Source organism: Dermacentor variabilis, unplaced genomic scaffold, assembly GCF_050947875.1.
Source record: "Dermacentor variabilis isolate Ectoservices unplaced genomic scaffold, ASM5094787v1 scaffold_14, whole genome shotgun sequence".
NCBI classification, from domain to species: domain Eukaryota; kingdom Metazoa; phylum Arthropoda; class Arachnida; order Ixodida; family Ixodidae; genus Dermacentor; species Dermacentor variabilis.
In genome coordinates, this window is record NW_027460302.1 from 3,456,365 (window position 1) to 3,483,327 (window position 26,963).

Sequence of the window (26,963 nt, forward strand, 5' to 3'; positions counted from 1 at the left end):
CAGGGCCCCGTAACGCCGCAATTCCGTCGACCACCACCGCCGCCGCCAGCACGCCCACCCGTTGCCCAGCGCAGCTACCCGAGGAAGACAGACGTTTGGCGCGCTCCCGACCACCGCCCGCTCTTCTACCACTGCGGAGAAGCAGGTCACGTCTACCGACGATGCCCATACCGAGAGATGGGACTGCGAGGTTTCGCCGTCAACGCGCCGCGTCCACAGCTTGGAGAGCGCCCACGTGACATCGCCGACTACCTCGCCGCTACTCAATGGAGCTCTCGACGACCGTCGCGTTCGCCATCACCAGGCCGCTACCTGTCGCCGCAGCGCCGACCATACACTGGCCTAGCCCGGGGCCGGTCAGCGAGCCCATATCCGGAAAACTAAAAGCAGCAACCGATGGAGGTGCGGTTGCTGTTCGTCGAACTGACGAAGATCCTCCGCCGCCGACGAAAGCGCCGAAGAAACCATCTCGACGACATAATGACGACGCGCCGCCGTCCCGAGGAAGTCAGGAAGCCAAGACTACACCAACGAAAGACGACTTGACGACGCGACGTACCAGCTTCAATTCAACACGACGCAGCCGTGATCCGACGCCAAGACCCAACTGCAACGCAAGACAAAGAACCACCGACCTCGATGTGCTTCTAGACGGCCACGCAGTCACCGCCTTAATCGACACAGGCGCCGATTACTCAGTCATGAGTGGATGCATCGCCGTCCAGATGAAGAAGGTTAAGACTGCATGGGAAGGCCCTCAAATTCGGACCGCTGGAGGACACCTGATTACGCCGACAGGAATGTGCACGGCAAGAATTACCATTCACGACCAGACTTACCCTGTCACCTTCGTTATCCTCCAACAGTGTTCACGAGACGTCATTCTCGGTATGGACTTCCTGGACCAACACGGCGCAATCATCAACCTGAAGTCGAAGTCAATAACGCTGTCGGAAGATAAAGCGATACCGCCGGAGAGCCCTCGTAGTCACCACGCCTTGAATGTGCTCGAAGACCAAGTGAGCATCCCGCCCCGCTCCAGCATTGTTATTTCGGTCGGCACCGAAATACCCGCTGACGTAGAAGGTGTCATCGAAGGCGACCAACGTCTCCTGCTAGACCGTGAAATTTGCGTCGCAAGAGGGATCGCTCGACTACATGGAGGGAAAACTGAAGTGTTGCTGACAAACTTCAGCCAGGAGTTCAAGCACATCAACAAGGGCACGACGATCGCGTACATCGAGGAAATTGTGGAAACCAGTAATGCGTTTGTCCTCTCGGATTCCGCCGCATCTACGCCGACGACCATGGTTCCCGAACCAGACTACGACATTAATCCAAGTCTCCCAGTGATTAAGCAACAGCAGCTCAGAAGTCTGCTCCGACGATACAAAAGCTGCTTTTCGACGACATTGAGGATTCGACAAACACCAGTCGCCAAGCATCGCATAATCACCGAAGAGTACGCTCGACCACTCCGCCAAAGCCCTTACCGAGTTTCGCCGCGAGAACGCGAAGCTATAAGAGAACAAGTTGACGAAATGCTGCGCGACGACATCATCCAGCCGTCGAAAAGCCCGTGGGCATCCCCTGTTGTCCTGGTGAAGAAAAAGGACGGAACCCTACGTTTCTGCGTCGATTATCGTCGTCTGAACAAGATCACGAAGAAGGACGTATACCCCCTTCCACGGATAGACGACGCATTGGATCGGCTCTGCAACGCTAAGTACTTCTCCTCGATGGACCTCAAGTCTGGCTATTGGCAAATAGAAGTCGACGAAAGAGATCGCGAAAAGACCGCCTTCATCACCCCAGACGGCCTCTACGAGTTCAAGGTTATGCCATTTGGACTGTGCTCGGCGCCTGCAACGTTCCAGCGCGTGATGGACACGGTTTTAGCGGGATTGAAATGGCAGACCTGTCTCGTTTACTTGGATGACGTCGTTGTATTCGCCGGAAATTTCGACGATCACCTTAGGCGGCTTGCCACAGTACTAGAGGCCATCAAGTCATCAGGGCTCACTCTGAAGCCAGAAAAATGCCGCTTCGCTTATGACGAGCTTCTGTTCCTAGGCCACGTCATCAGTAAATCCGGAGTACGCCCCGACCCCCAGAAAACAGCTGCCATTGGAAAGTTCCCGCAGCCCACCGACAAGAAGGCAGTGCGTAGATTCCTTGGCATGTGTGCCTACTACAGGCGCTTTGTCAAGGACTTTTCACGCCTCGCCGAGCCGTTGACACGTCTAACTAAATGTGATGCTGAGTTCAGGTGGGAAACGCCGCAGGCCGACGCATTTGAAGAACTCAAACGACGCATGCAGTCGCCGCCGGTACTTGCGCACTTCGACGAGTACGCCGATACAGAAATCCATACTGACGCCAGTAGCCTAGGCCTCGGTGCCGTTCTAGTCCAGAGGAAAAACGGAGTCGAACAGGTGATATCTTACGCTAGCCGGTCGCTGTCAAAAGCGGAAGGCAACTATTCTACGACCGAAAAGGAATGCCTCACCATCGTTTGGGCTACAGCTAAATTTCGCCCTTATCTTTATGGCAGGCCATTCAAAGTCGTCAGTGACCATCACGCGTTGTGTTGGCTAGCGAGTATAAAGGATCCTTCAGGACGACTGGCACGGTGGAGCCTCAGACTACAAGAATATGACATCACTGTAACCTACAAGTCCGGACGAAAACACTCCGATGCCGATTGCCTATCATGCGCCCCTATTGACCCGCCGCCGCAAGATGACGAAGATGACGACGCCTTCCTTGGCATGATAAGCGCGGAAGACTTCGCTGAACAGCAACGGGCAGACTCGGAGCTAAAAAGCCTGGTGGAATATTTGGAAGGGCACACCGACGTTGTGCCCAGGGCATTTAAGCGCGGATTATCTTCCTTCACGCTTCAAAACAATCTCCTCGTGAAGAAGAACTTTTCACCAGTCCGCGCCAACTACCTTCTTGTTGTCCCGTCAGGACTTCGTCCAGAGGTATTGCACGCCCTACATGACGATCCGACCGCTGGACACCTCGGTTTTTCCCGGACACTATCGAGGATACAAGAAAAGTATTATTGGCCGCGCCTGACCGCCGACGTCGCCCGTTATGTCAGAACGTGCCGAGACTGTCAGCGACGCAAGACACCGCCGACAAGGCCAGCCGGATTACTACAGCCAATCGAGCCTCCTTGCCGACCATTCCAGCAGATCGGGATGGACTTGCTGGGACCCTTTCCGACGTCAACAACCGGAAATAAGTGGATCGTCGTGGCGACAGACTACCTCACCCGCTTCGCTGAAACTAAAGCACTGCCGAAAGGTAGCGCAGCCGAAGTGGCGAAATTCTTTGTCGAAAACATCCTGCTTCGACATGGCGCCCCAGAAGTCCTCATCACCGACAGAGGAACGGCCTTTTCAGCGGAGCTCACCCAAGCCATTCTGAAATACAGTCAGACAAGGCACAGGAGGACCACGGCCTACCACCCGCAGACGAATGGTCTTACGGAGCGGCTGAATAAGACCCTCGCCGACATGCTAGCGATGTACGTCGACGTCGAACACAAGACCTGGGATGCCGTCCTGCCGTACGTAACATTCGCTTACAACACGGCGGTGCAAGAAACAACACAGATCACGCCGTTTAAGCTGGTTTACGGCAGGAACCCGACGACGACCCTCGACGCCATGCTGCCCCACGTCACTGACGAAGAGAATGTTGACGTCGCTAGCTATCTCCAGCGTGCCGAAGAAGCCCGACAGCTCGCCCGCCTACGGATCAAGAACCAACAGAGGACCGACAGCCGACACTACAACCTCTGACGACGCTTTGTTGAGTACCAGCCCGGCGATCGTGTTTGGGTTTGGACCCCGATACGCCGACGAGGACTCAGTGAGAAACTACTCCGATGCTATTTCGGACCCTATAAGGTCATCCGACGTATTGGCGCTCTGGACTATGAGGTCGTGCCAGACGGCATTTCGCATTCCCAGCGGCGCCGCGCACGATCTGAAGTGGTCCACGTGGTGCGCCTTAAACCCTTTTACGGACGCTGACGAACTTAGTCATTTTTGTTCTTTTCTTTGCTACGAGTGCTTTTGTTTATTACCTTCGTTTGTTTGCAGCATCGGGTCGATGCTTTTTGAGAGGGGTGTATTGACACGTGTACTTGTCTTCATCGGGCGACACGTTTTGCCGCCTAACAAATGTTATCGCACAGTGCGGGACGAGCGTGCATGTGTCCGAAGTTTCTGGAAAGTTATCGATGCTTCTATCCGCTGTCTGTTGTCGCCGAACCTTGTGTTATCTGATTTCATCGCTTGACACGAATGGTGTAGAACTTTGTAGAAGGCATGCGGGTCCCAACGGTTAATCTGGAACATTCGATGACTGATCTATAAAAGCCGACGCGCTTGACCCGCTGATCAGATTTTCGCCGATCGCCGACTGTGTTCGCCGCTATCGTTGTGCTTTAAGTGTAGCCTGTTTTGTGGGCACAGGTTCGCCCAATAAAAGCTAGTTTTCTCTTTCACAGTACTGCTACTGTGTTCTTTCTTCACCGTCACTACCACGTGACAATATACATGTACCAAATTTACTCGCCATATGAGTGCAGCTTTTACCCAAAAAATTTGAAGTTCAAATTGATAGAAAATTGGCAAATTGGTAGGGTTGAAATTGCGAGATCTTTTTTTTTTCTGTAGCCACTTCCAAAAAATAGACACATGGTGCGATTAAGCATTAGATTCGCCAGAATGGCAGCCAGAGCTGAGCTGTTTTGTTGTGTCGTAGCGCCGAATAGGACGCCTGGAGTGCACAGGCGTACAATGCAGCGTTACAGCATGGTAAAATGGGTCACATCCGGCTGCCGTTCTGGCCTGTCAAATGCTGGATCGGACACCTAACTGCACTGTGCGTCTCGTACTTGATGTCAGCAAGATCGGATTCCGATCATTTATGCGAGGAAAATAAATAACATTTTTTCATAGGAAAAGTGGGGGGCTCATTCATTATGGAAGTAAATATGGCATATATATGTTTCACCTTTTTTTCACTTGTTTTTTTTCCATGGTTCCTTTTCACTCACGAGTCCATTATGCACGTTGAAACAGACTTCTCTATTACTAATAAATAAAACATTGGTGAGTTACTTTACTTGTGGCAATAACCTAGACAAGACAAATCTGAGGAGACAAAAGCCGAGATGGCCATGCTCAGCTACCACTGGACATGGCAACAGTTGTGGGCACACTGGAAAATCTTAATATCCCGATACAATATAGAACCGTTCCGAAAGATGAACGTCTTGCTAATTTGTCCACGCGGACAAACGGAGAACCTGACGGAATGTAGCCAACACCCTGCAGGTACTTTAGGTGCATCTCACTATGCGACAGCAAAAGCAGGCTTATGGGAAATGAGAGCACTAACTTTCAAATATGACACTAGATGGCATTACCTGGCTGGATTGAAAAACGTGCATTCATGTAAACGGTAGCATATGGGTATATGTGGCACAGCAAATTGGAATGACACACTTCAATCATATCCATGTAACGCGGCTACTGAAGAAAATGAAGGTCAAACTTCTTTTATTATTGCTTCCTTAAATTTTGCAACTAAACCACAGCACTGACAGACGACACATCACTGTGACGCCATGGATATTCACCATGAATAATTTTGGCACTGGAAATGGTTTACAAGCTTTCTAGGTTGTTGCATCTATGCTTCCTTTATAGTGAAATGTGGCCATTCTTTACCAATGTACAACTGACTAGACCTGAATAGATATACTCAAAAGCTGCTGCAGGAAATTCCGAGTGGCAGCAGCTTGATATTGCATCTTTTCTCACTTATTACGCCTCTTGTAATGGTAAAAAAGTGGCTGCGTTTGCAATCGTGGAAGCAACAGTAGGCTGAGCTGTTAGAGCACCAGAAAAGCCACTAAAGCCATGAGAAGAGTAACCCAGAAAAGATGCAGGAATAAAAGATGGGTGACAATGCTGCTTCGAAGTTCCCGTACAAGCCCTACATCATGGACTTCATGTCATGGATTTTTTGGGCATAGTTAGCTTTTTCATTGATAAAAGTGGACAAGATTATGTTCTAAAGGATCCAAAGGTAAACTTGGCAAGTTTCAAGAACTTTTACTGCACCACAACAGTAAATATACACACACACAAAAAAAGTACAAATACATCATGTTGTATTGTCATGTTGTTATGATGTATTGGCGCTGGGGTTTCGGAGAAAATTAAAAGAAAGAGAATTCTGATGCCAAAGGGATCCTGAAACAATTTTGTACAAACCTACCCAGGTGTTAGAGTGGGTACTTCTTATCATTAATTGATGCATCTAAGTGCTCCATGAAAGCATGTAATTTATTATAAGGTTTTAAACCTGCATATCGCTAGTGATCGCAGCATGCCACACGGCTGAATTTTCAACCACCGTTGACCATTTGACACAAGTTGCCCTAATGACACTAGTAGGGCAAGCTAACCGATTGGCAGCCTAGGGCACGTCATCGATAATTTGAGACTCTATGGCGAACAAATGTTGTTTGTAATATAGTTGGAATGTTAGCTAATTTGTTTCTATGAAAAAAGAAAGTAACAGAAGGAGAATGCACAAGGACAATTTATCACTACCCTCAAGACTTCCGGCACACAGCAAGTGTCGTCTGCTTGTGTTACAATGTTCTCCGTGTTGACGAAAGCTCCGCGGTCAGTGTTAGTCTCGATCTTTCTTTTCGGAAGCACTGTGGTTTGCGCTTGTTATGTTGTGGGCTGCAAACGTAGTGAGTGGCAGCATGTCAAGCTGTGACATCGTGTCCCTCTGCAAGGCAGCAGACGAGCGGAGTGGCTGCAGCGTATCGAACTGTCGGTATCCGATCGGCACCAGGATTTGAGTGTTTGCGGCCGTCACTTTACGCCAGAGGATTGCCACCACTATAGTGTTTCGCGTGTCCGGTATTTCAGTAAACGCAAGCGCAAGCAAACTGGGCCTGTCCGTTTGACTGTCTCGTTTCACGAGATGAGCAGAGGAGGGGAAAACGTGAATGGTCTGCACAGTGCAGCCACCTGGTGGCACAGAGTTCAACTGAACAGAATACAGTAGTAACAAAGTATATTCTACTTTTCTGCTGGTGTAAATTTTTGGCAGAAGCGTAATCATGAACACGTTTTTCTAAATGTTTAAAATGGTTTACACTTGGTTAGAGCAATACTATTAGCTCTTTGTTTCGCTGGTTAAGCTCTGCGCCACCAGGTGGCTGGACCAATCAGGCCGCTCACGTACGTCTACGCTAGAGCTCCTTCATTACAGCAATAGTAGTATGGAGGGGCTTCAGCTTGTGCCTCCGCCCTTCCGTCGAAACACCCAGCTTGCCTTGGTTACCCAAATAACGGACATGCTTGGCTCTGCAACAGAATGCTCGCAATGCAGGCTACTTCGATAGCTCTCGCTTGGGATCGACTGTCTGGTGCCTGGCAGAGTGGTTGAAGAGGCTTCATGTGCTGGCTCCAAGGCAACCGGAAGTAGACAACACTGCGCCCCATCATGACCCGGAGCCAGTGAAGGTGGAGCTTAGCCCCAAAAATTCAGCAAACCAGTCGAGGAGAAAATGCATGGCTATACAGGAGGGTAACTTGTAATCGTCTGTAGCTCTCTTAATATGAGACGCTTCACACAAATTGTGTTGCAAATTATTAACTTTAGCTGTACCCTATGCATTTGCAAAATTTGTTCAGCTGTTTCAGGTACCCTTTAACTTCCAATTCTAGTAATGAACCTGTTTACCATGATAACAAAACTTATCAGCCTAAATTGATCCAGTACTTATGATGTTGCATCTGTGCGCAGATGAGGCAAGCAGGCAGAAATGAACACTCATACTGTACTCACTGTATGAAGCCGTACTTGTCAGTGACGTGGTACAGCTCAAACTTTGGGTCCTCCCAGGGGTCGATCTGGGCAACATTGTCCTTGTCTCGGCCGCGGTCGTAGCGTGCAACTATAGCCGCTCGCTCCTCCGCAGCCCGCTCCAGAATCTCCGCTTCCGTCAGGTTGCCACTACCTGCACGACAATGGCAGCAGCTGCGATCACTCCACTGCATGGCAGTGATCACATTAGGTATGACGATTCTTCAAAGGACGTGGCACAATAGGACACAACAAAGGTCCATACGACACAGACAAGATGGATAAAGTATGGAAGGTGGCACAATTTGAGCAATAATCATTATTACAAGAGTGCACATGCAGTTGGGACCAAAACTATAGAGTGGATGGCATCAGCGAAAAATTTAGTAGCACAGCCATATGGTGTGGAATCGTCTGAACATATTACATTCATCTATCAGGAGGAGTGTGCAGGTTGTGCCACACTATATCAGCCTGCATGGCTGGGCTTCAAGGAAATCAAGGTTTTTCACAGCATCAGTAGTGATGCAGACTTTTGTTCACCACTGTACATGTGCACAGAAATACATGTGCATGTGTGTTTATGTAATAAAACATTGCAATTGTGGTTTTGCCCCACTCCATCTGTTCTGCATTTCATCTACATTCTTCAATGCCCTGATCAGTGTTACTGCTTCACAGTAATGAATCATAGGTATTTCGGGAGAAATTATTATACCAGTTGTTGCTTTTGAATTGCAGTGCTCCACTATATATTATGTCAGCTTTGTATAGGTTTTGTTTGCTTATCAGTTGCCTAAGTACCCAGCTATTGCACTATATTCATCACTTAACACCATTCGAACTTCTGAAATGTCAATGTATAACTTTATTATTTTTGTATAATTTGTGGAGATGGGTTTGCACAAGGCTCACCCTATGAGCGGCGGTCAGGAAAGGGCACGACGCTCCTCCACTCCGGAATGCACAAAGGCGCTATGGCAGGGTTCGTCGATTCGATGACATGGCGCAGACAAGGCTCCAGAGTCAGATTGCCAACAAACAAAGCGCTTATTCACCCAAAATACAGCACAGTGCGACAGTCATGGCACTTACGAGCAAAGGCTCACCGCAAGACCGATCGAGTACACGTGCCCGCTGCGCTAGGGCTAACCAGTAAGCGGTCCACCAAGCGAGAGAAAGAGGAGTCACGGGAGCTAAAGTCCCATGTAGTGAACTCGTTGAGGGCCTGCAAGCATCTGCCGTGGCGACGAAGTGCTCAGCAGAAGAGAGCTTGGGTGGAGAAGGCACCCAGGGGCCACCACCCAAGAGGCCAATCAGGGTGCATCCCGGTGACACCTGCTCATGAGTCACTTCAACCCCAGGAGGGAGAAGCACACTTTGCATGGGAAATTAGCTCCGGTGCGCTAGCCGTGTCCGCCATGTTGGTGTGATGGCGCCGGTTCCAGGAGATCGAGCATAGCACGACGCGCGAGTTGGGGGATGAGGCGCGGGAAGGCACCTCGATCCCCGCACATTTTTCTGCTTAACTTTTACTAATATTCTTGCAGAATTATAACACGTTAGTTCATCTAGTGCCCTCCCTAAAACAATTCCTGATGGGACTGGTAGTATGTTATTAATAAATGACTATGCATGCATGCTAACTAGCCCAGTTTTTAGTTCCACGACTGTGGTTAAGTAGTACAGCAGACAAAGAGCACTGGACTACGCTGAATGAGGACTGATGTCAGGCTTGACCCTTTGTCATCAGTTTTAGTGTTCATTTTACTTTACACAACTCCCAGTACCGAAAGTAAGAAAGTCGCAGTTTGTTTTGCCCGACAGGTGAAACACTGATAGCGATAGCAAAGTATTAGACAACTACAAGGTACACAAATAAAGTTTGTGTAGTTTTATCGGCCGTATAATTTCCCCAAAATATGCTTACTAATTCAATTGACAAGCATGGTGCCATGCATGCACAGGCAAACAACCAGATAGCGCTCCTCGATGATCATGAGCACTCGCTGTCACAATGTTGGTATGATGAAAAGCACAACTACCTCGTGCGATGTCCATCATTACAGGTGGACAGGAGCACAGGGCACATGGAGCCACCAGTTCCTCTTAAGTCTTTGCACCTACTGCAGATTACCTCCATCCAAGGCAGAGCGTTTGTTTGCTCAGCCACATGGACAGCCATGTGTTGCTACTGCCAGGCTAGAGGAGACGCGCACTAACCTGCCACCCTTCTTGCAAGCGCTTGGTACTCTAACATCGAGCATGCTCAGGAATACGGCGCGCAACAATCCACCATCCTTCTTGGCTCAGCCTTGGTGCACACATTCCCTCACAGCAAAGCATATATGGCACGCAGGGCGCGATAAGATCTTATTGCACTTGGACACTATATGGAGCATCACGGCAATGGTGACTGCAAAAATTCACGTGGGGTGTCCCTATACGTACTATCACAATAAGAACAACATCAAGGAAAGCAAGGACTTGTGAGGAGAGGCGTACTCATGGCTTATCGGCCGGTGCCGTGGAGGGCTGCCCGAGGGGGGCGTCCACGCATGCCGGCCAACTTTGCACGCGCTCCAGCTCTCCGGCCACGCCACCAGAGGCACATGGGGGCGCGCCACTCTTCTCAACACGGTCTTTCCTCCCACCGCTGGGCTCTTCCACCTGCGGCACGCAAGAAGAGTGCTGCACAGCGAGGCCTGCTAAGCTTGAGCCACCGATCAGCTTGAGCACAGCAGACAAAGGATGATTAAAGAAAAATTAAAGTTCGATCGTTTCCCGTCTGTGGGTGCTTAGTCCTCAAGATGAATGTACACGAACTAATCTAGGCTTCGGTTCTTTTACCAAGCTACTAAGCTAAAGGGTTATTACAGGAGAACATCACAGGAATCTGACAAAGAGAACAGAAGACACAAAGAAGGTTACAATAAACCTTGCCAGTACTATAAACAAGCGATCAGTGGTGTCGCAGCAGAGTAGCATATCTAATTTGTCTTTCACCTGGGAGCAACAATCCCATGAAGCAAACCATATGGTTGCACACAACTGAAAATTTCAGAGGAAGTTATCTATAAAAAGTGCACTTGCACACTTTTGTTCAATAATGCGAAGTCCCTAATTAAAACAGGCAAAAACATGCAACTGCAGAAGCATCTTTAATGAGTAAAGCTGGTGGTTAGTCTGTCAGTGCACCATTGCTTGGCCTGCTGTAAAAAAAGTAATATTAAATATGTTCCTAGGTAATCACAAATGACACTTTTGCATTGTGCTCATGCTCACTTTTTTTTTTCTTTTTGTAGAAGAAAGCACTACATATGTGCTAGTTTCTTCTCCATAAAGTCATCAGGTAGTCAGTGCTCTGTCTGTACTCTACTCATTTTTTCCTCTAACACTTAACACAGCTTCAAGTTTGAAGACAGAAAATGGACTAACTAGCCCACATCAAAAGGTTGAAACTGAGCCTTTGGTTTCCCTTATTCTTCTCCCTGTTGTGCCCGGCGGCCCTTCAGAGTGGGGGATGCCACCCCGGCAACATGCAGTTGTCATGCTTCATCGTTCACTTCAAGGCAGCTTGCTTGAAGATAGCAACATTGTCTCTCCTGACCATCACGTCAAGGTCATTATGGTCGGCCGATCACTCCGCGACAAAACTCCGGTGACAAGTGAAGCAATTATGGCAAACGAGCCGACGGCCTCGTCAAATGGGATGTTGAACGTCCACGCCAGAGTTGAGGTCCGTGCAAAGCTACGATTCTTCGCACCTGTCAGCCTCACAACTTGGCACGACCACGGAAAGTCAGCGAATCATCCACGAAAAGTCAGCGTACCATCCCAGTTCTGCTTGCGTCCAGTGATGTGCATGTGTTTCGACAAAACTTCCATCGGAGGAAAAGGGCAACAAACCTCTGGATTGGTGGGACCTGAGATCATCGGTCTCCTGATGTCGGATTGGTAGAAGCGACTGAACAATGATGGCAGAGGGCAGAAAAAGTGGATCTAGACGGCTGTGAGAGAGAGGAGTATGCTCGAAAACAGTGCGAGACTCGGACATGCTAAGGCGATACCATAGTGTGCTCCGATAGTTGGAGCTGTTTGGTAAATCTCAACCATGTACCTTTTTGAATATATTCCTTTTTTCTTCATTCTCTTAAACGTCCCTCGAAACCCTTTCTCCCGTCACCTGGCACGCCAAGATTGATGGAAACTTCGTTGGCCGTATAGACTCCCGACTTCACAAGAGTGATAGGCAGTGGTCAGAGTGACCTAACAGAATGTGGGACGTGCTGACTTTACAACATCCCATAGAGAGCAGCGGTGTTTGCCAGTGGTAGCAGACAATATAATTTTCAAAAAGCAAATGAAAGCAGAAGTTCACACCTTAAACAACATTAGTGCTGCTTTAATGCTGCCCCAGCATTTTCTTTTTTTTTTTTGTCAGCATACAAAGAGCACTAAAAATGCTAATACTATGCCGGAGACACCTTGGGCCAGTGGTACCGCCAGCTATATTTACATCAATGTTGACCGCTTCCCACCACTTTACAAATGATCTGGTAGGCAGCTCGCTCCACCGAAGTTGCAACCATCAGCATACTTAAACAACTGACACTACGCAGTCAAAAATCAGTTCAATACAAGAATAGCTGGATGTACTTTATAAGCTGGCCAAGAGAGGAGCAACTAGTGAACCTATCACAGCAAAAACTGAAAAATCACTTTTGAAACCAGAGAAGTGACAAAAGGGGTAGGCAAAAAATGGCTTTGCTTTAAAAGGGAAAACACATACACGTACACACGCAGCCGGCTTTACCCACTTGATTTCTGCAGAGCTTGTTATGCAAATAAAGCTCAAAAACACAGTCCCATGTCCCGAGAGGTAGCCATGGCAGTGTTTATCAACTATGCACAGCCATTCCTTTTTCCCCGATAATAGACATTCTTCTGAGCGATACATGATATCTTGGCAGAGGTAAGTGCCCATGATAAAGAACAATGGCGAAAAGGTGCTTCCATTGTTTGGTGAAACTATCCACTCTGTAGATAAACCAAAATGGGGCCCGCCTGTCCATCCATACATAATCTAGGAGGTCATCATCATCATCAGCCTGGTTACGCCCACTGCAGGGCAAAGGCCTCTCCCATATTTCTCCAACTATCCCGGTCATGTACTAATTGTGGCCATGTTGTCCCTGCAAACTTCTTAATCTCATCTGCCAACCTAACTTTCTGCCGCCCCCTGCTATGCTTCCCTTCCCTTGGAATCCAGTCTGTAACCCTTAATGACCATTAGTTGTTTTCCCTTCTCAATACATGTCCTGCCCATGCCCCCCCATTTCTTTTTCTTGATTTCAAATAAGACATCATTAACTTGCGTTTGTTCCCTCACCTAATCTGCTCCTTTCTTATCTCTTAATGTTACACCCATCATTCTTCTTTTCATAGCTTGTTGCGTTGTCCTCAATTTAAGTAGAACCCTTTTCGTAAGCCTCCAGGTTTCTGCCCCGTACATGAGTACTGGTAAGACAGCTGTTACACACTTTTTTCTTGAGCGATAATGGCAACCTGCTGTTAATGGTCTGTGAATACCTGCCAAACGCAGCCCAGCCTGTTTTTATTCTTCTGATTATTTCAGTCTCATGATCCGGATCCGTGGTCACTACCTGCCCTAAGTAGATGTATTCCCTTACCACTTCCAGTGCCTTGCTACCTACCGTAAACTGCTGTTCTCTTCCGAGACTGTTAAACATTTAGTTTTCTGCAGATTAATGTTTAGACCCACCCTTCTGCTTTGCCTCTCAAGGTCAGTGAGCATGCATTGCAATCGGTCCCCTGAGTTAGTAAGCAATGTAATATCAGCGAAGTGCAAGTTACTAAAGTATTCTCCATGAACTCTTATCCCCAATTCTTCCCAATCCAGGTCTCTGAATATCTCCTGTAAACACACTGTGAATAGCATTGGAGAGATCGTATCTCCCTGCCCGACGCCTTTCTTTATTGGGATTTTGTTGCTTTTTTTATGGAGGACTACGGTGGCTGTGGAGCCGCTATAGATATCTTTCAGTATTTTTACGTATGGCTCGTCTACACCCCGATTCCGTAATGCCTCCATGACTGCTGAGGTTTCGACTGAATCAATAGCTTTCTTGTAATCAATGAAAGCTATACAGTAGGACCCCGCTGTTACGTTCCTCACTGCTGCGTTTTCCCGGCTGCTACGTCGTTTTCATCCGGTCCCGGCATAGCTTCCATAGGATCCAATGCATAAGGAACCCCGCTGTTATGTAGTAGCTTTGAAAACGTTCCCGCATGATACGTCGCAACTTACCCCCGAATGCAGAGATCTAACTTGGATCGGGCTTGGACTTGACTTGATGAAGTCGGCCCGAAGCAAGAGGCGGACTTCAAAACGCCCAAGTCGGCTTTCGTGTTTCATAGACACTCACCCCCGAATGCAGAGATCTAGCTTGGCTCGAACTTGACTTCTGGCAGTCTCAAGACAGCTTCGCCGCGCGTCGTAAATCGTGCTTGATCTTGCGGACGACTTGCGAACGACTTGGCTGCGTCGAAGTCCGCTCAAGTTTCAAGTCTGCTCCCGGGCTAGCTTGAAACTGACTTCGAGTGTTATTCTAACATGGCAGCATCCCGAACGGACGTCGTGCGGAGGTTAGCTGCTTTCGAGTTTGCTTGCCACGTCATGGATACAGCATTTTCAGAGGCGCAGCCCTTGCCGAAAATTCCGCGACCCACCCTATGTGACAGAGGGAATCTGATGGAGCTTTACGACGACGAATAATTCCTCGGTCGCTACAGATTCACGAAGAACGCCGTGCGCCTTCTCGCTGTGTTTCTTATCCGGGTAAGCGGGGACAACAGAGGACCGCCTGTGTGCCTCCCATGCTGCAGTTGCTGATGGCTGTGATGTTTTACGGCGCTGGCACGTATCAAACAGTCACCGGAGGTCCGGTCCGCATTCCTCAGTCAACAGTGCCGCGCAGTTGGAAAGGTGACTCGGCTCATCGCGAAACACCTGCGCCCGATGCTGGTGCGCTTCCCGCAGTCGCGGAAAGATTGATTGCGAGTGTATTTTCTCATCTCCTGTGACTACACGTGCCATCACCAGTTATTAGCGCTCAGGACCATATTTACGCTCAGCATTCCGAACTGTCACGCACTCATCCACCGAATGCGAAACATGGGCATTACCATAATAAAAAGTAGCCCAAGATAAGCCAGACATGCACAACATGTGCGCTTACCAGGGTGGTTGCTTGGGCTAGTTGGTAATTCATGATCAAAAATAACGTACAGCGCAAAGGACAAGGACAGCTATAGACGACATACACAGCGCTGTTTTTTTTTTTTTCCTTGTCCTTGTCCTTTGCGCTGTACGTTATTTTTGCACTTACCAGTTCTAGTGGCGCTTTCCCTTTTCTTTCGCAGCTTCCTCTTTTCCGCTTTTGCTTCAGGTTGGTCCAGCATTTTTTCAGTTGCAGGTGATCGCGCCGCGTAATACTGTGGTTGGCATTATAATGTTTTGCTATTTCTTTCCATGTCTGATTCTTCTTGGTCAACGATGCGACATTAGTTTTCTTGCATTCCACAATATGCTTGTAGTCGTTCATGAGTGTCGTCAGCAGGCTGTTTTTGTCTTCTGTAAAACGGGGTGCCGTCTTGCGTTGTGGTGCATTCTCTTGGGAGGAGAGCGTACGTGAGTGCGACATTGCAGCGTCAAAGCCTGTTGACAGAACAGCAATTTCGTACCAAATGCGGCGCGCGGCCGTCGCGCGAGCCCCACAACTTGTTTTCCTAACAGATGACACTTTCCGAGCAGACGACACACGCTGCCAATTTGCGATGTCTACGACTGTGCCACACTCTCCCTCTCGTTCTCGACGAACCTCCATGCGAAGTAGACAAATCGTTTGCACGTGTCCTTTTATTTATTTATTTTGTTTTTTTATCAGGTGTTGTCACCCATATGGGTCCGGACAGGGGACTCTACGGCGCTCAGTAGTCTTCGTTCGCAGCACATGTTGCAGTTTTTTTCTTGTTTGTTACTCCGGCCTAGTGCGTGCGAATAGGTTGGCTTTTTATTCAAAGGGTCACGTAGCCCGAGCAGAACAAGGGCCGTCGCCTTCCTTCTGGAATGCCTATAGGCGAAAAGGGACGAGCGAGCTCCCTCAGAAACCGACCGTATGCCTCGTCTCGGCCTCTTGTATCTGGTTGCCGGCCCAGACGGCGCATGAACGCCTTGCGGCAATAGAGAACAAAAGCCGTTCAAAGACCACCATAAGAACCAACCATTTCGTTCGCTTCTCTACGGCCAGTTATACAAACACGAAACAAGACCTCTGAGTTAAAGATAAGCTAAAACCAAAATAAATGTGACCATAAAATTGATTTACGCTCAAATACACTGTCGCCTAAAAGTGTAGCAGCGACTTCAAAAAATGGCGAAACCTGCAACTCAAAAAGCGCGCCAAAACACTGAAACTTGAAGACCACTTAAACCCGCCGGGAACACGCGCTTTCCGCAAGCAACACTGCCCATCGCAGCGGCGGACGTAGCCAGATGGAATAAATTTACGCAAACTATACTTCAGCATTTATGCCCTGGTAGAAATTTGGAAAGATACATACTTTTTTGCTGTACAACGTGCCTTACGCTAATAAATTTATTGTTAACCTCGAACACAGACGAGCAACCTGCTTTTGCATTGAAGCACAGTCTTGACGAAGCAAGTCAGCTTGAGCGTCTATGAAACGCGAAAGCCGACTTGGGCGTTTTGAAGTCCGCCTCTTGCTTCGGGCTGACTTCATCAAGTCAAGTCCAAGCCCGATCCAAGTTAGATCTCTGCATTCGGTTGAAGCTGCACTTTTTTCATTCATTTTCGGAGCTTTCCTCACTGTTGCGTTTTCCCAGCTGTTATGTTTTTTTTACCCTGTCCAGTGAAAAACGTATGAACGGGGTTCCACTGTATATAAGGGTTGGTTATATTCCGCACATTTCTCTATCACCTGATTGATAGTGTGAATATGGTCTATTGTTGAGTAGCCTTTACGGAATCCTGCCTGGTCCTTTGGTTGACAGAAGTTTAAGGCGTTCCTGATTATATTTGCAATTACCTTAGTAAATACTTTGTAGGCAACAGACAGTAAGCTGACCGGTCTATAATTTTTCAAGTCTTTGGCGTCCCCTTTCTTGTGGATAAGGATTACATTAGCCTTCTTCCAAGATTCCAGTAAGCTCTAGGTCATGAGGCATTGTGTATACAGGGTGGTCAGTTTTTCTAGAACAATCTACCCACCATCCCAACAAATCTGCTGTTACCTGATCCTCCCCAGCTGCCTTCCCCCTTTGCATAGCTCCCAAGGCTTTCTTTACTTCATCCGGCGTTACCTGTGGTATTTTGAATTCCTCTAGACTATTCTCTCTTCCATTATCATCGTGGGTGCCACTGGTACTGTATAAATCTCTATAGAACTCCTCAGCCACTTGAACTATCTCATCCATATTAGTAATGATATTGCCGGCTTGATCTCTTAACGCATGCATCTGATTCTTGCCTATTCCTAGTTTCTTCTTCACTGCTTTTAAGCTTTCTCCGTTCCTGAGAGCATGTTCAATTCTGTCTATATTATACTTTTTTATGTCAGCTGTCTCACGCTTGTTGATTAACTTGGAAAGTTCTGCCAGTTCTATTCTAGCTGTAGGGTTAGAGGCTTTCATACATTGGCCAGGAAGTCGAAAGCTTCTATGAAGACGTGGAATCAGTGATGGGTAAGGTCAAAACAAAATACACCATACTGATGGGCGACTTCAATGCCAGGGTAGGCAAGTAGTCAGTGGGGGAATATGGCATAGGCTCTAGGAATAGCAGGGGGGAGTTATTAGTAGAGTTTCCAGAACAGAGTAATATGCGGATAATGAATACCTTCTTCCGAAAGCGGGATAGCCGAAAGTGGACGTGGAGGAGCCCGAATGGAGAGACTAGAAAGGAAATAGACTTTATACTCTGCGCTAACCCTGGCATTATAAAAGATGTGGAAGTGCCCAGCAAGGTGCGCTTCAGTGACCATAGGATGGTAAGAACTCTAATTAGCCTAGATTTGAGGAAGGAACGGAAGAAACTGGTACATAAGAAGCTGATCAATGAGTTAGCAGTAAGAGGGAAAATAGAGGAATTCTGGATCAAGCTACAGAACAGGTATTCGGCTTTAACTCAGGAAGAGGACCTTAGTGTTGAAGCAATTAACGACAATCTTATGGGCATCATTAGGGAGTGTGCAATAGAGGTCGGTGGTAACTCCATTATACAGGATACCAGTAAGCTATCGCAGGTGACGAAAGATGTGATAAAAAAATGCCAATGTATAAAATCTAGGAGGTGCCGGATGCCAAATGACACAAGAACTCGAATAAGCACGGTGTGCTTGTCACCAAAAGTGAAATGCATATGCCTATACACATAACAGACGTAAGTTGTACGTGCCCTCTGAGGCCATCTGCCTATAGCCAGACATTTCACTGAAGGGAATCCAAGTAGAAACACTAAATTACCTTAAACAGATAAAGCGTACATTTGAAACTGTGTTTGTTTATTTTGTGGTAATAGATCAATCATAAAAAATGAAGTAGATTTCTTTTTAATTTTGCACAGAAACCTGTGCTTATATGTATGACGTGGATTTCAAAGCAAATTTTCATATTCTGGCCATTGTGGTAAAATAAAGGCTTTCTAAGGTTCCCAAATTTCTGTCTTTGGCTCTTTTAGAACAATATGTAGTGCGTATTCACCAATACAAAAATTTAACTCAGCCTGAGAAGATGCCATCAAAATTAACATCGTGGAGAGCTGGCATGGTGACATAGTTTGTACAACATAAAAATGATGACATAACTCATGAATCTTGCACGTTGTGGTACAGGAATTCGCTGTGAAGAACATGGGACACACGAGCATTCCATGACTTCAGTTCACTGAATTTTCTAAAGTGGCAGTGCAGCGAAGCTGTGTCGACAACACTTCTCGCACCACATATGTAACTGGCACTGCGGCTACCTTCCACTGCAATGCTCAGTGCATGTGCACAAAGCTTCCAAAATATCCAGTATTTTCCACTGCACTGCAGCTCAGATGCGACCAGGTCGATGCACTGTACTGCCTTTCCTGGGTTTTGTTACCCGATACCAACAAGCGTGGCACAGAGGGCGCTGCTAATGGCATTCTCACTGTTTGAAGACAAAGTAATGGAGCAAATATGCACCACAGGATGAAGCATGTGAAGGATGCAACAAAAGCCCAGAAACAACATGGCACATCCTAATGGAAAAACACGAATTACCACCAACTTGCCCAAGTTTGCTTTCTAGTAGAGACAGAGGTTTTAATGGAGAGAGAAACGGTCAAGAAGATACAGGCAGAATTCTTGACAGCTATGCACGTATATCATAACCGATTAGCTCAAACCGACTAGGTGAATTTTTGCCGCCATTCCGTTTCGAAGTAGGTGCATATCGTCGTCATCGTCATCCACAACACGACATCCAAGCACAATTACACCCGGCGCGGTTGCGCAACACGGCGCACGGCAAAACATGGAGGACATGCGAAGATTCAGAAAGCAAGCCCGGAGAGAGGTGGAAGGCTATCGACTTTTAGTGAGCGCCACCGGAGCAGCGATGCATTGCAGACGGGGCCGATCAGCGCCTCAGCCCAACAGATTCTGACGCAAAGCGCGGCTTTGAGAAAAGGCAGCGCCACGGGCATCGCCGCCTGCTTTCCAAGAAGCGAGCTCGCCTGTGCAAAAGCAGCTCACAAAGTGGCTGCTGCGCCACGCCATAAAATACGGGGTTCTCGGCTGTCCAAAACAACTGCCACGTTTGCAAAACTGCCCCGGTATACCCAAGCTGTGAGAAACTTTGGAAACAACCAGACCACTCATGTCAACGACGAATAATGGAAATGGATCGTGAAAACATACATAGCCGCAAACCGCCCACATGCACTGCGACGCTCGTTATGAACGGCACCATCGCCATTACGTAGCTCCGTGGCACCGAAGTTCAGCGAAACGATAAAAACTCGGGGAGTGCGAGAGACATTCGCTAGCACTAGGTCGCACGTCTTTGAGTTTTCCGGATCCACGACTGAAACTGCCTTCTCCACATTGCGAAATGTTGTTCAGGAGGTCACGCAACACACCGAAGTGCAACTGACGCTGGTCCAGGGCAGACCACACATACACGCGCGAATAAATTTAGCTGCTGCGATGAAGCTGTTTTCGAAATGAAAGACGCAGTAGTTGCTTTTCTGTTAAACTACGCGTCGGTGCTAACGAAAATTTCAAGCTGACAGGCAAAGCTCGCGACTTTAATGCTACAGAAAGGTTTACTGGCTGGCTGTCAATTAAAGCTAAGGATAACAATAGTGGAAATAAACGGACACCCTTATGGTTAGCTATGACCCCCACTCAACTTCAAATGCGCCGCCCTAGTATCATCCATCCACCATTCAACATTCATTCAAGAATCCATGGGACGAGGCAGGGGCTGCAACCTTCCGTCGCGTCAGGCATGCCAGAGGCCCACTGATCGAATAAGCGAGATATTGCCAGCGAATTGACGGGCCATGCACTTCCGGGCCAGGAAATCGGTGGTGCCTTTCTAGAAAGCCGGATCAGCGAGGCTTAGCAGGAAACGCGACACTCCTCCTTTTCACTACATTAGGACGCGAGTGCCGCAGAGAGATGCAAAGGCTCTAATGTAGAGTCCGGACCTGGAGCAAAGCTAATGTTTACCCCCCTCTAAGAAAAAAAAAATGGTAAGTGTACTTTTGTAAGGATATAAGGAAAGAAGAAGTACAAAGTAAAATATTACTCAAAAAACAAATGCGGATTGAGGATTGAAGTCACCTGGACAAGACAGATTCAGCCACAAAAGCTTTTTGTGAGCGATTAGTAAACTTTAGAAGACAAGGTCAAAGATTTGCAAATTAAGAGTTGTGCCGTGGATGAATTGAACGCCTCTATGACTAGCATACATGGTGCACTCAGGTCCCAGCAAGCAAAACTAGTTGACCTCGAGGATAGAAGCCGCAGGAGTAACCTTGATGTGTTCAGCATTCCAGAAGAACCAAGCAAATCTGAAGCTGTCTTGTGCAACGAAGTCATTAAAAATGTCTTCGAGCAAAAATTGGAAGTCAAATGCGTATCAATCGCTAGAATCCATAGACTAGGAAAACCTTCCGAAAAGCGGCCTATAATTCTTTACTTTCAAGATTATAAAGAAAAGGAGGCAGTCTTGAGCAATGTTAAAAAATTGAAAGGAACTAGCATAAGCCATCATAATGACCACTGTGCAGCAAAGCTGCAAAAAAGGAAATTGCTCTGGATGGTGCGAAGCAAGATAAGGATATGGGCAGGAAGGCATCGCTCGTACAGGATAACAACCGCATTGACAAACAACTGTATTATTGGGACGACACTTCTAAATCGGGCAAGGCAGTGCAGAAGACGAACACCCTTATCTCAACAAGCTAGCGACTAAAGGAACGTGAGTTTCGTCTGCTTGTATTTAACGCTCGGAGCATTGTCAATAAAATAGAAGAATTGGAAACACTTCTTTTGTCACATAATCCTCATATATGTGTTATAACTGAAACTTGGCTTAATGATGAAATTGGTGATGACGAAGTTCCGCCGCCGGCCTACAGGCTGTACAGACATGATAGAGGTTTCCATGGTGGTGGCGTTGCGGTGATAACAAAGGATAATATTGAAGTTACTATTGCTGACCAAGTCTGTGATCATGAAAGTCCACTTCTAAGGGTGTCACCACAAGGTGACATGTTTTTTGTCTGCGCTGTTTACCGACCTCCGAATGCTAATGACTTGTTTTTGTGCAGGCTATATGATCACCTGCTAAAATTCTGGGACAAAAACCTAATTATAACTGGAGATTTTAATCTGCCATCCATTGATTGGAGTAACATGCAGTATGGATATTCTGTAGCGGCTGACGCTCTAGTTGATCTTATGCTTACTTTTAATCTTGATCAGATTGTGAGAGCCTACACCCGCGGAAATGCAATTCTGGATCTCCTATTTATTTCTGAAAAATTTAGCTCGGGTGAGTACAGGTTGAACCTGGAATTTCTGACCATAACCTGATATATTTCTGCTGGACTAGATATACGGAGATTCAAAAAGAAAAAATTCCTCCAGCCACAGTAAAAAGACTATTATAGAGTCGATGACATAGTAGTAATTGATTATTTAGAAGAGCATCTTGTCGTTAGCGCCAACAACGTTGAAAGTTTGTGGCAACAGTTTTATTCTGCAGTTTGTTCTGCATTCAAAATTTCATACTGTCAAAAAGACTGCAAAAGCACCGTAAGAACCCCTGGAGAGAGAGAGAGAAAACATTTATTTGGACCATCAAGGTGGTTGCTCTTGAGGTCGAGTGGGTGGTGTCCTCATTCCAGGACTCCACTGGCCATGGCTGCTCGACGTACTTGCTGGATGAGAGCTTCTTGTCCCGCCCGGGTATCGCCAGTCAGCTGTGCCTCCCACTGCTCAAATGACGTGCTAGGCGTCTTTAAGTGTTGAGGTTTGCCCCCGCACCCCCACGAGATGTGAAAGAGTGTAGGGCGTGTGTCGCCGCACCAGGGGCAGATGCCGCGATATGTATGTGGGAGCATTTTACTGTATCTGTGTAGGTTTGGGAATGTGTTGGTCTGAATAAGTCAGAGAGCTACGGCATCTTCAGTGCTGAGCTTTCTGTGAGGCGGAGTATAAATCCTGCGGTTGAGTCGCTGGATCCCGAGTCGGTCACAGTAGTTGGACGGCAGGGGCATGAAGGTAAAGGGTGGGGGGATTGATGAGACGATTGGTCTTGCCCCGCTCGGTTGATTAGCGCTCGAGCTAGGGCATTCGCCCTTTCGTTCCCCTCCAGACCCGCGTGGCCCGGCGTCCACATGATTTGATGGTATTCTTCCAGCCTTGGGCCTAGAATCTGAGCCGCCAGCAGCGGTGTTCGTCCGTTGGTAAAGTTACGGCAGGCCTGTTGCGAGTCGGTAAACGACATGGATTTCCCTGCCTACCCTGTCTTCTTGCTTTATTACCAGCGCCGCAGCTATGGTCTCAGCCGCAGCTGGGGTGTCTGCCTTTATGGAGGCTGCGAGGATCAGGGAGTTGTCTCTCCTGTTCACGGCGGCTACCGCGAAGAGGCCCCCTACAGGGTACGCTGCCACGTCCACGTACGTTACGTACGGGTCACCCTTGAATTGTTGGCGCTGTCTGTCGACGCGAGCCTTGCGTCGTCCTTCATGGTGTTCATGACTCATGTGCTTCGGTATCGGATTCGCTGTGATCTTGCCTCTGACCTTAGGCGGGAGTGATCGTTGCCTATCAAGGGCATGGAACTCCGTTGCCGTTCCAGTCCGGTGGAGGACGGCTCTGCCCGCCGCCGTGTTCTGTAGTCTAGCCTTTTGCGAAGCCATAATGGCGTCCGACAGCTCAGCGAAGGTGTTGTGGATTCCGAGGGCTGCTAACTTCTCGTTTGAGGTGGTGACAGGGAGACCCAGGGCCGTTTTGTACGCACCACTGATGATGGCATCGGCTTGTTCTTGGTCGCGCTTGTTTAGCGAGTGATAGTGATACGGCATGCTATACGTTATTCTGCTGATCACCAGAGCCTGGACGAGGTGAAGCGTGTCCTCTTCTCACATGCCCTTGCGGCTTGTTGTAATTCGTTTTATAATCCGCGAGATCTGGTTGGTGGCAGACCTTAGGGTTTGGATGGTGTGGGAGGCTTTCAGGTTGCTCTGGATCCAAAAACCCAGAATCCTAGTCTTATTGCCTTCCGTGATCTTCTGGCACTCAAGATAGAGGTCAATAGGGCCGGGGGACTTGTAGATTCCTCCTCCGTGCACCAGGATCACCTCGGACTTCTCGGGCGCGCAACGCATCCCGCTCGCTGCCGCAAATATCTCCACGGCCGTCACGGCCTCTTGAAGGGTCACCTCTTTTCGCGCTAGGGAGCCCTTGGTGGTCCAGAGCGTGATGTCTGCGTACAGGGCGTAACCTAGGTCGGGGATCTTCCGCAGCTCTTTGGTAAGCACTAGTATCGCGACGTTGGAAGAGAATCGGGGAGATTATCGCCCCTTGTGGTGTTCCTTTGTTCTGGCCTATTCTGATGGTCGCCGTCTGGCCCGTCAGGAATGATTTAACGTAATTAAAGATGCGCTCCCCGCAGCTGATGTCGTTCAGTCCCTTGAGAATGGCCTCGTGAGAGATGTTATCGAAGGCCCCTTTTAGGTCGAGTGCGAGCAGGAGGTGTTCTCCCTTCAGGATGCCCTTGAGAACTTCTTCCCTTAGGATTAGGAACGCATCTGGATTAGTCGGGAGATAATACAAACCAAAAGAAAAATTAAGCGCCTGAGAAAGAAGCACAAAACATTCACTCCACAATTTATGGAGCTAAACCACGATCTGCAACGTAAAGTAAAACAAGCAAGAATAAACTTTTTTAGCAACACTATTGCCGACTTCATTAAAAGTGATCCCAGAAAGTTCTGGCGCTACCTCAGTCAAAGTAAAAAGGAGATTCAGAAACTCAAAGTTGATAAAATTCTGGATGACCCAACTTTTTTTGCAGAGACGTTTAATCAGTACTTTCAATCTGTTTTTTCAACACATGACGAATATAACCTGACGAATGTTTCTCCTGTATTAGAATATGAGTCGAATATAACTAGTGAGGGGGTTCTTGCCATGCTATTGAAGCTAGATAATAAGAAACCCACTAACCCTGACGAAGTGTCAAATGCATTTTTAAGGCGTTACGCTCAACAAATCTCAAATATTTTTACCACAATGTTTAACTTTTCAATAACTTCTGGTGTCGTACCAGCTGACTGGCGTATAGCCCGTGTGGCACCTGTCCATAAAGCCGGTGACCGGCTGCTTCCTAAAAATTACCGTTCTGTTTCTGTTACTAGTAGTTGTTGCAAGCTTTTGGAACACATAGTCGTGAGTTTTATTCAGGAATTTGTTAGTAAAAACAATATTTTGTCTCCCCATCAGCACGGTTTTCGAAAGGGTCTATCTACAACAACAAAGCTTATTTCAACGGTACACAAGATATCGAGTGTACTTGACCAGTCTGGTCAAATTGACATTCTGTTTTTAGACTTATCGAAAGCCTTCGATAGAGTGCATCATGGAAAATTATTGTATAAATTAGAGTGTATAGGGTTACTTTTGTACATTATTCAGTGGATTGCCTCGTACCTAGTTTATAGAAAGCAGTTTGTGGAAATTGATCACTGTCCGTCTAGTGCGCTGTCTGTTACCTCGGGCATTCCACAGGGGAGTGTTTTAGGTCCGCTACTGTTTCTTCTTTATGTTAATGATTTGGTGGACATAGTGCCTCATGATGTATCCATAAAAATATTTGCTGCTGATTGTGCTGTTTTGAAGAAACTATCATCCATAAATTATCATTTCTTGTTGCAAAAAACTCTTTTTGGCAATCGATGATTGGTGTATGCGTTGGGGTATGGCGCTGAATTCGGAGAAAACTATTTTTACATGTCCCAAAGAAAAAATTTCCTAGTTCTTTTTCTTATCAGCTCCATAACCAGCCTGTATTAGAAGTTTCCCAATATAAGTACTTAGGCGTGACTAACTAATAAGCTTGCTTGGTCGGAGCATATATTCGACATTTCTTCATCAGCCCTGCGGAAGCTATGGTACCTTAAAAGAAAACTTAAACACGCTCCAGTTAGTACCAAGATGTTAGCTTACAATACATGTATTCGGTCAAAACTAGAGTATGCTGCTCAAGTTTGGGATCCCCATTATAAGAAGGATGTTATGCAACTCGAAAGAGTCCAAAGAAAGGCAATGAACTTGTTGATGAACTAGAAAACAGGAGCCGGAGGAATAACTTGATTATTTTCGGAATAAAAGAAGAGAGCGATGAAACTGCTGAATCTCTTATCACGAAGGTGAACGAGACGGTGTTCCAAGAAAAACTAGATATTACTGTTAAAGGCATAGAGAGATGCCACAGGCTTGGAAGGAAGAGCAAAAATGGTCGCCCAGTAATCATTAAGTTTTTAGACTACCGCAAAAAAAATTCCATCCTAAAAGCTTGCTATAAGCTCAAGGGAACGGAATTTTCAATCACGGAAGACTTTTCTTTCGCCATTCGAAATATTAGAAAGAAGTTATGGGAAAGCTCAGCGGAAGAGAGATCAAACGGAGCTAAGGTCAAGCTTTTTTTTAACAAGCTGTGTGTAGATGGTATGATGTTTGCTTGGGACTCAGCAAACAATGCTCGCTACAAAATTTCTGAAAAAGAAATGACCACAAAAGGAAGATAGGAGGACATTAACAATAATTAGTATTAATTGTCGTAGCGTTGTGAACAAAGTCTCCCATCTGGAAGGTATGCTGTTAACGCATAATCCAGACATAGCTGCGCTAACAGAGACATGGTTAGATGAAGAAATATTTGATTCCGAGTTTGTGCCAAGAAACTATAAAGTCTTTCGGAAAGACCGCGACAGAGGAGGTGGCGGAGTGGCTATACTGTTCAAAAGCACATTTCAGATTTTTAAACTGCATGACGATGCTACAGTTGAAGCTGTCTTTAGTAAGGTATACGCTAACAACTTCCGATATATCCTTGGTGCTATCTCTAGGCCTCCCGGTACCTCTGTCGCTGTCCTAGATGATGTTAAGAAATATCTTTATTGCTACACGAAACCAGACGATAAGTTAAATTTAGGTGGAGATTTTAACTTGCCAAACATAAACTGGGCTACTTTTTCTGTTCAATCTCCGCATGCTGTAGGAGATGCTCTGCTTGATATAATGTTTCATTTCGATCTCTTACAAATTGCGAAGAACCCTACTAGAATTCAACAAGATTCTTCATCAATATTGGATTTATTCTTGGTACGAGGCAATATCAAAGAAAAACTTTCATGTAATGTAGTGGCCGGTATTTCTGATCATCAAGCCGT

General features: G+C 47.1%; 1 protein-coding gene across 4 annotated transcripts in view; it reads right to left on the reverse strand.

The window, feature by feature from the left end:
* LOC142567817 (USP6 N-terminal-like protein) overlaps positions 1-26,963 on the reverse strand; it is a 230,112-nt gene that overhangs the window by 142,678 nt on the left and 60,471 nt on the right. For all 4 annotated transcript variants that reach the window (XM_075677965.1, XM_075677966.1, XM_075677964.1 and 1 more), the window contains exons 2-3: positions 10,426-10,590; positions 7,903-8,074 (exon numbers count right to left, since the gene is read on the reverse strand). In XM_075677965.1, the coding sequence (XP_075534080.1) occupies positions 7,903-8,074; positions 10,426-10,429 (176 nt within the window). In that variant the 5' untranslated portion in view covers positions 10,430-10,590. The remainder of the gene's footprint in view (positions 1-7,902; positions 8,075-10,425; positions 10,591-26,963) is intronic.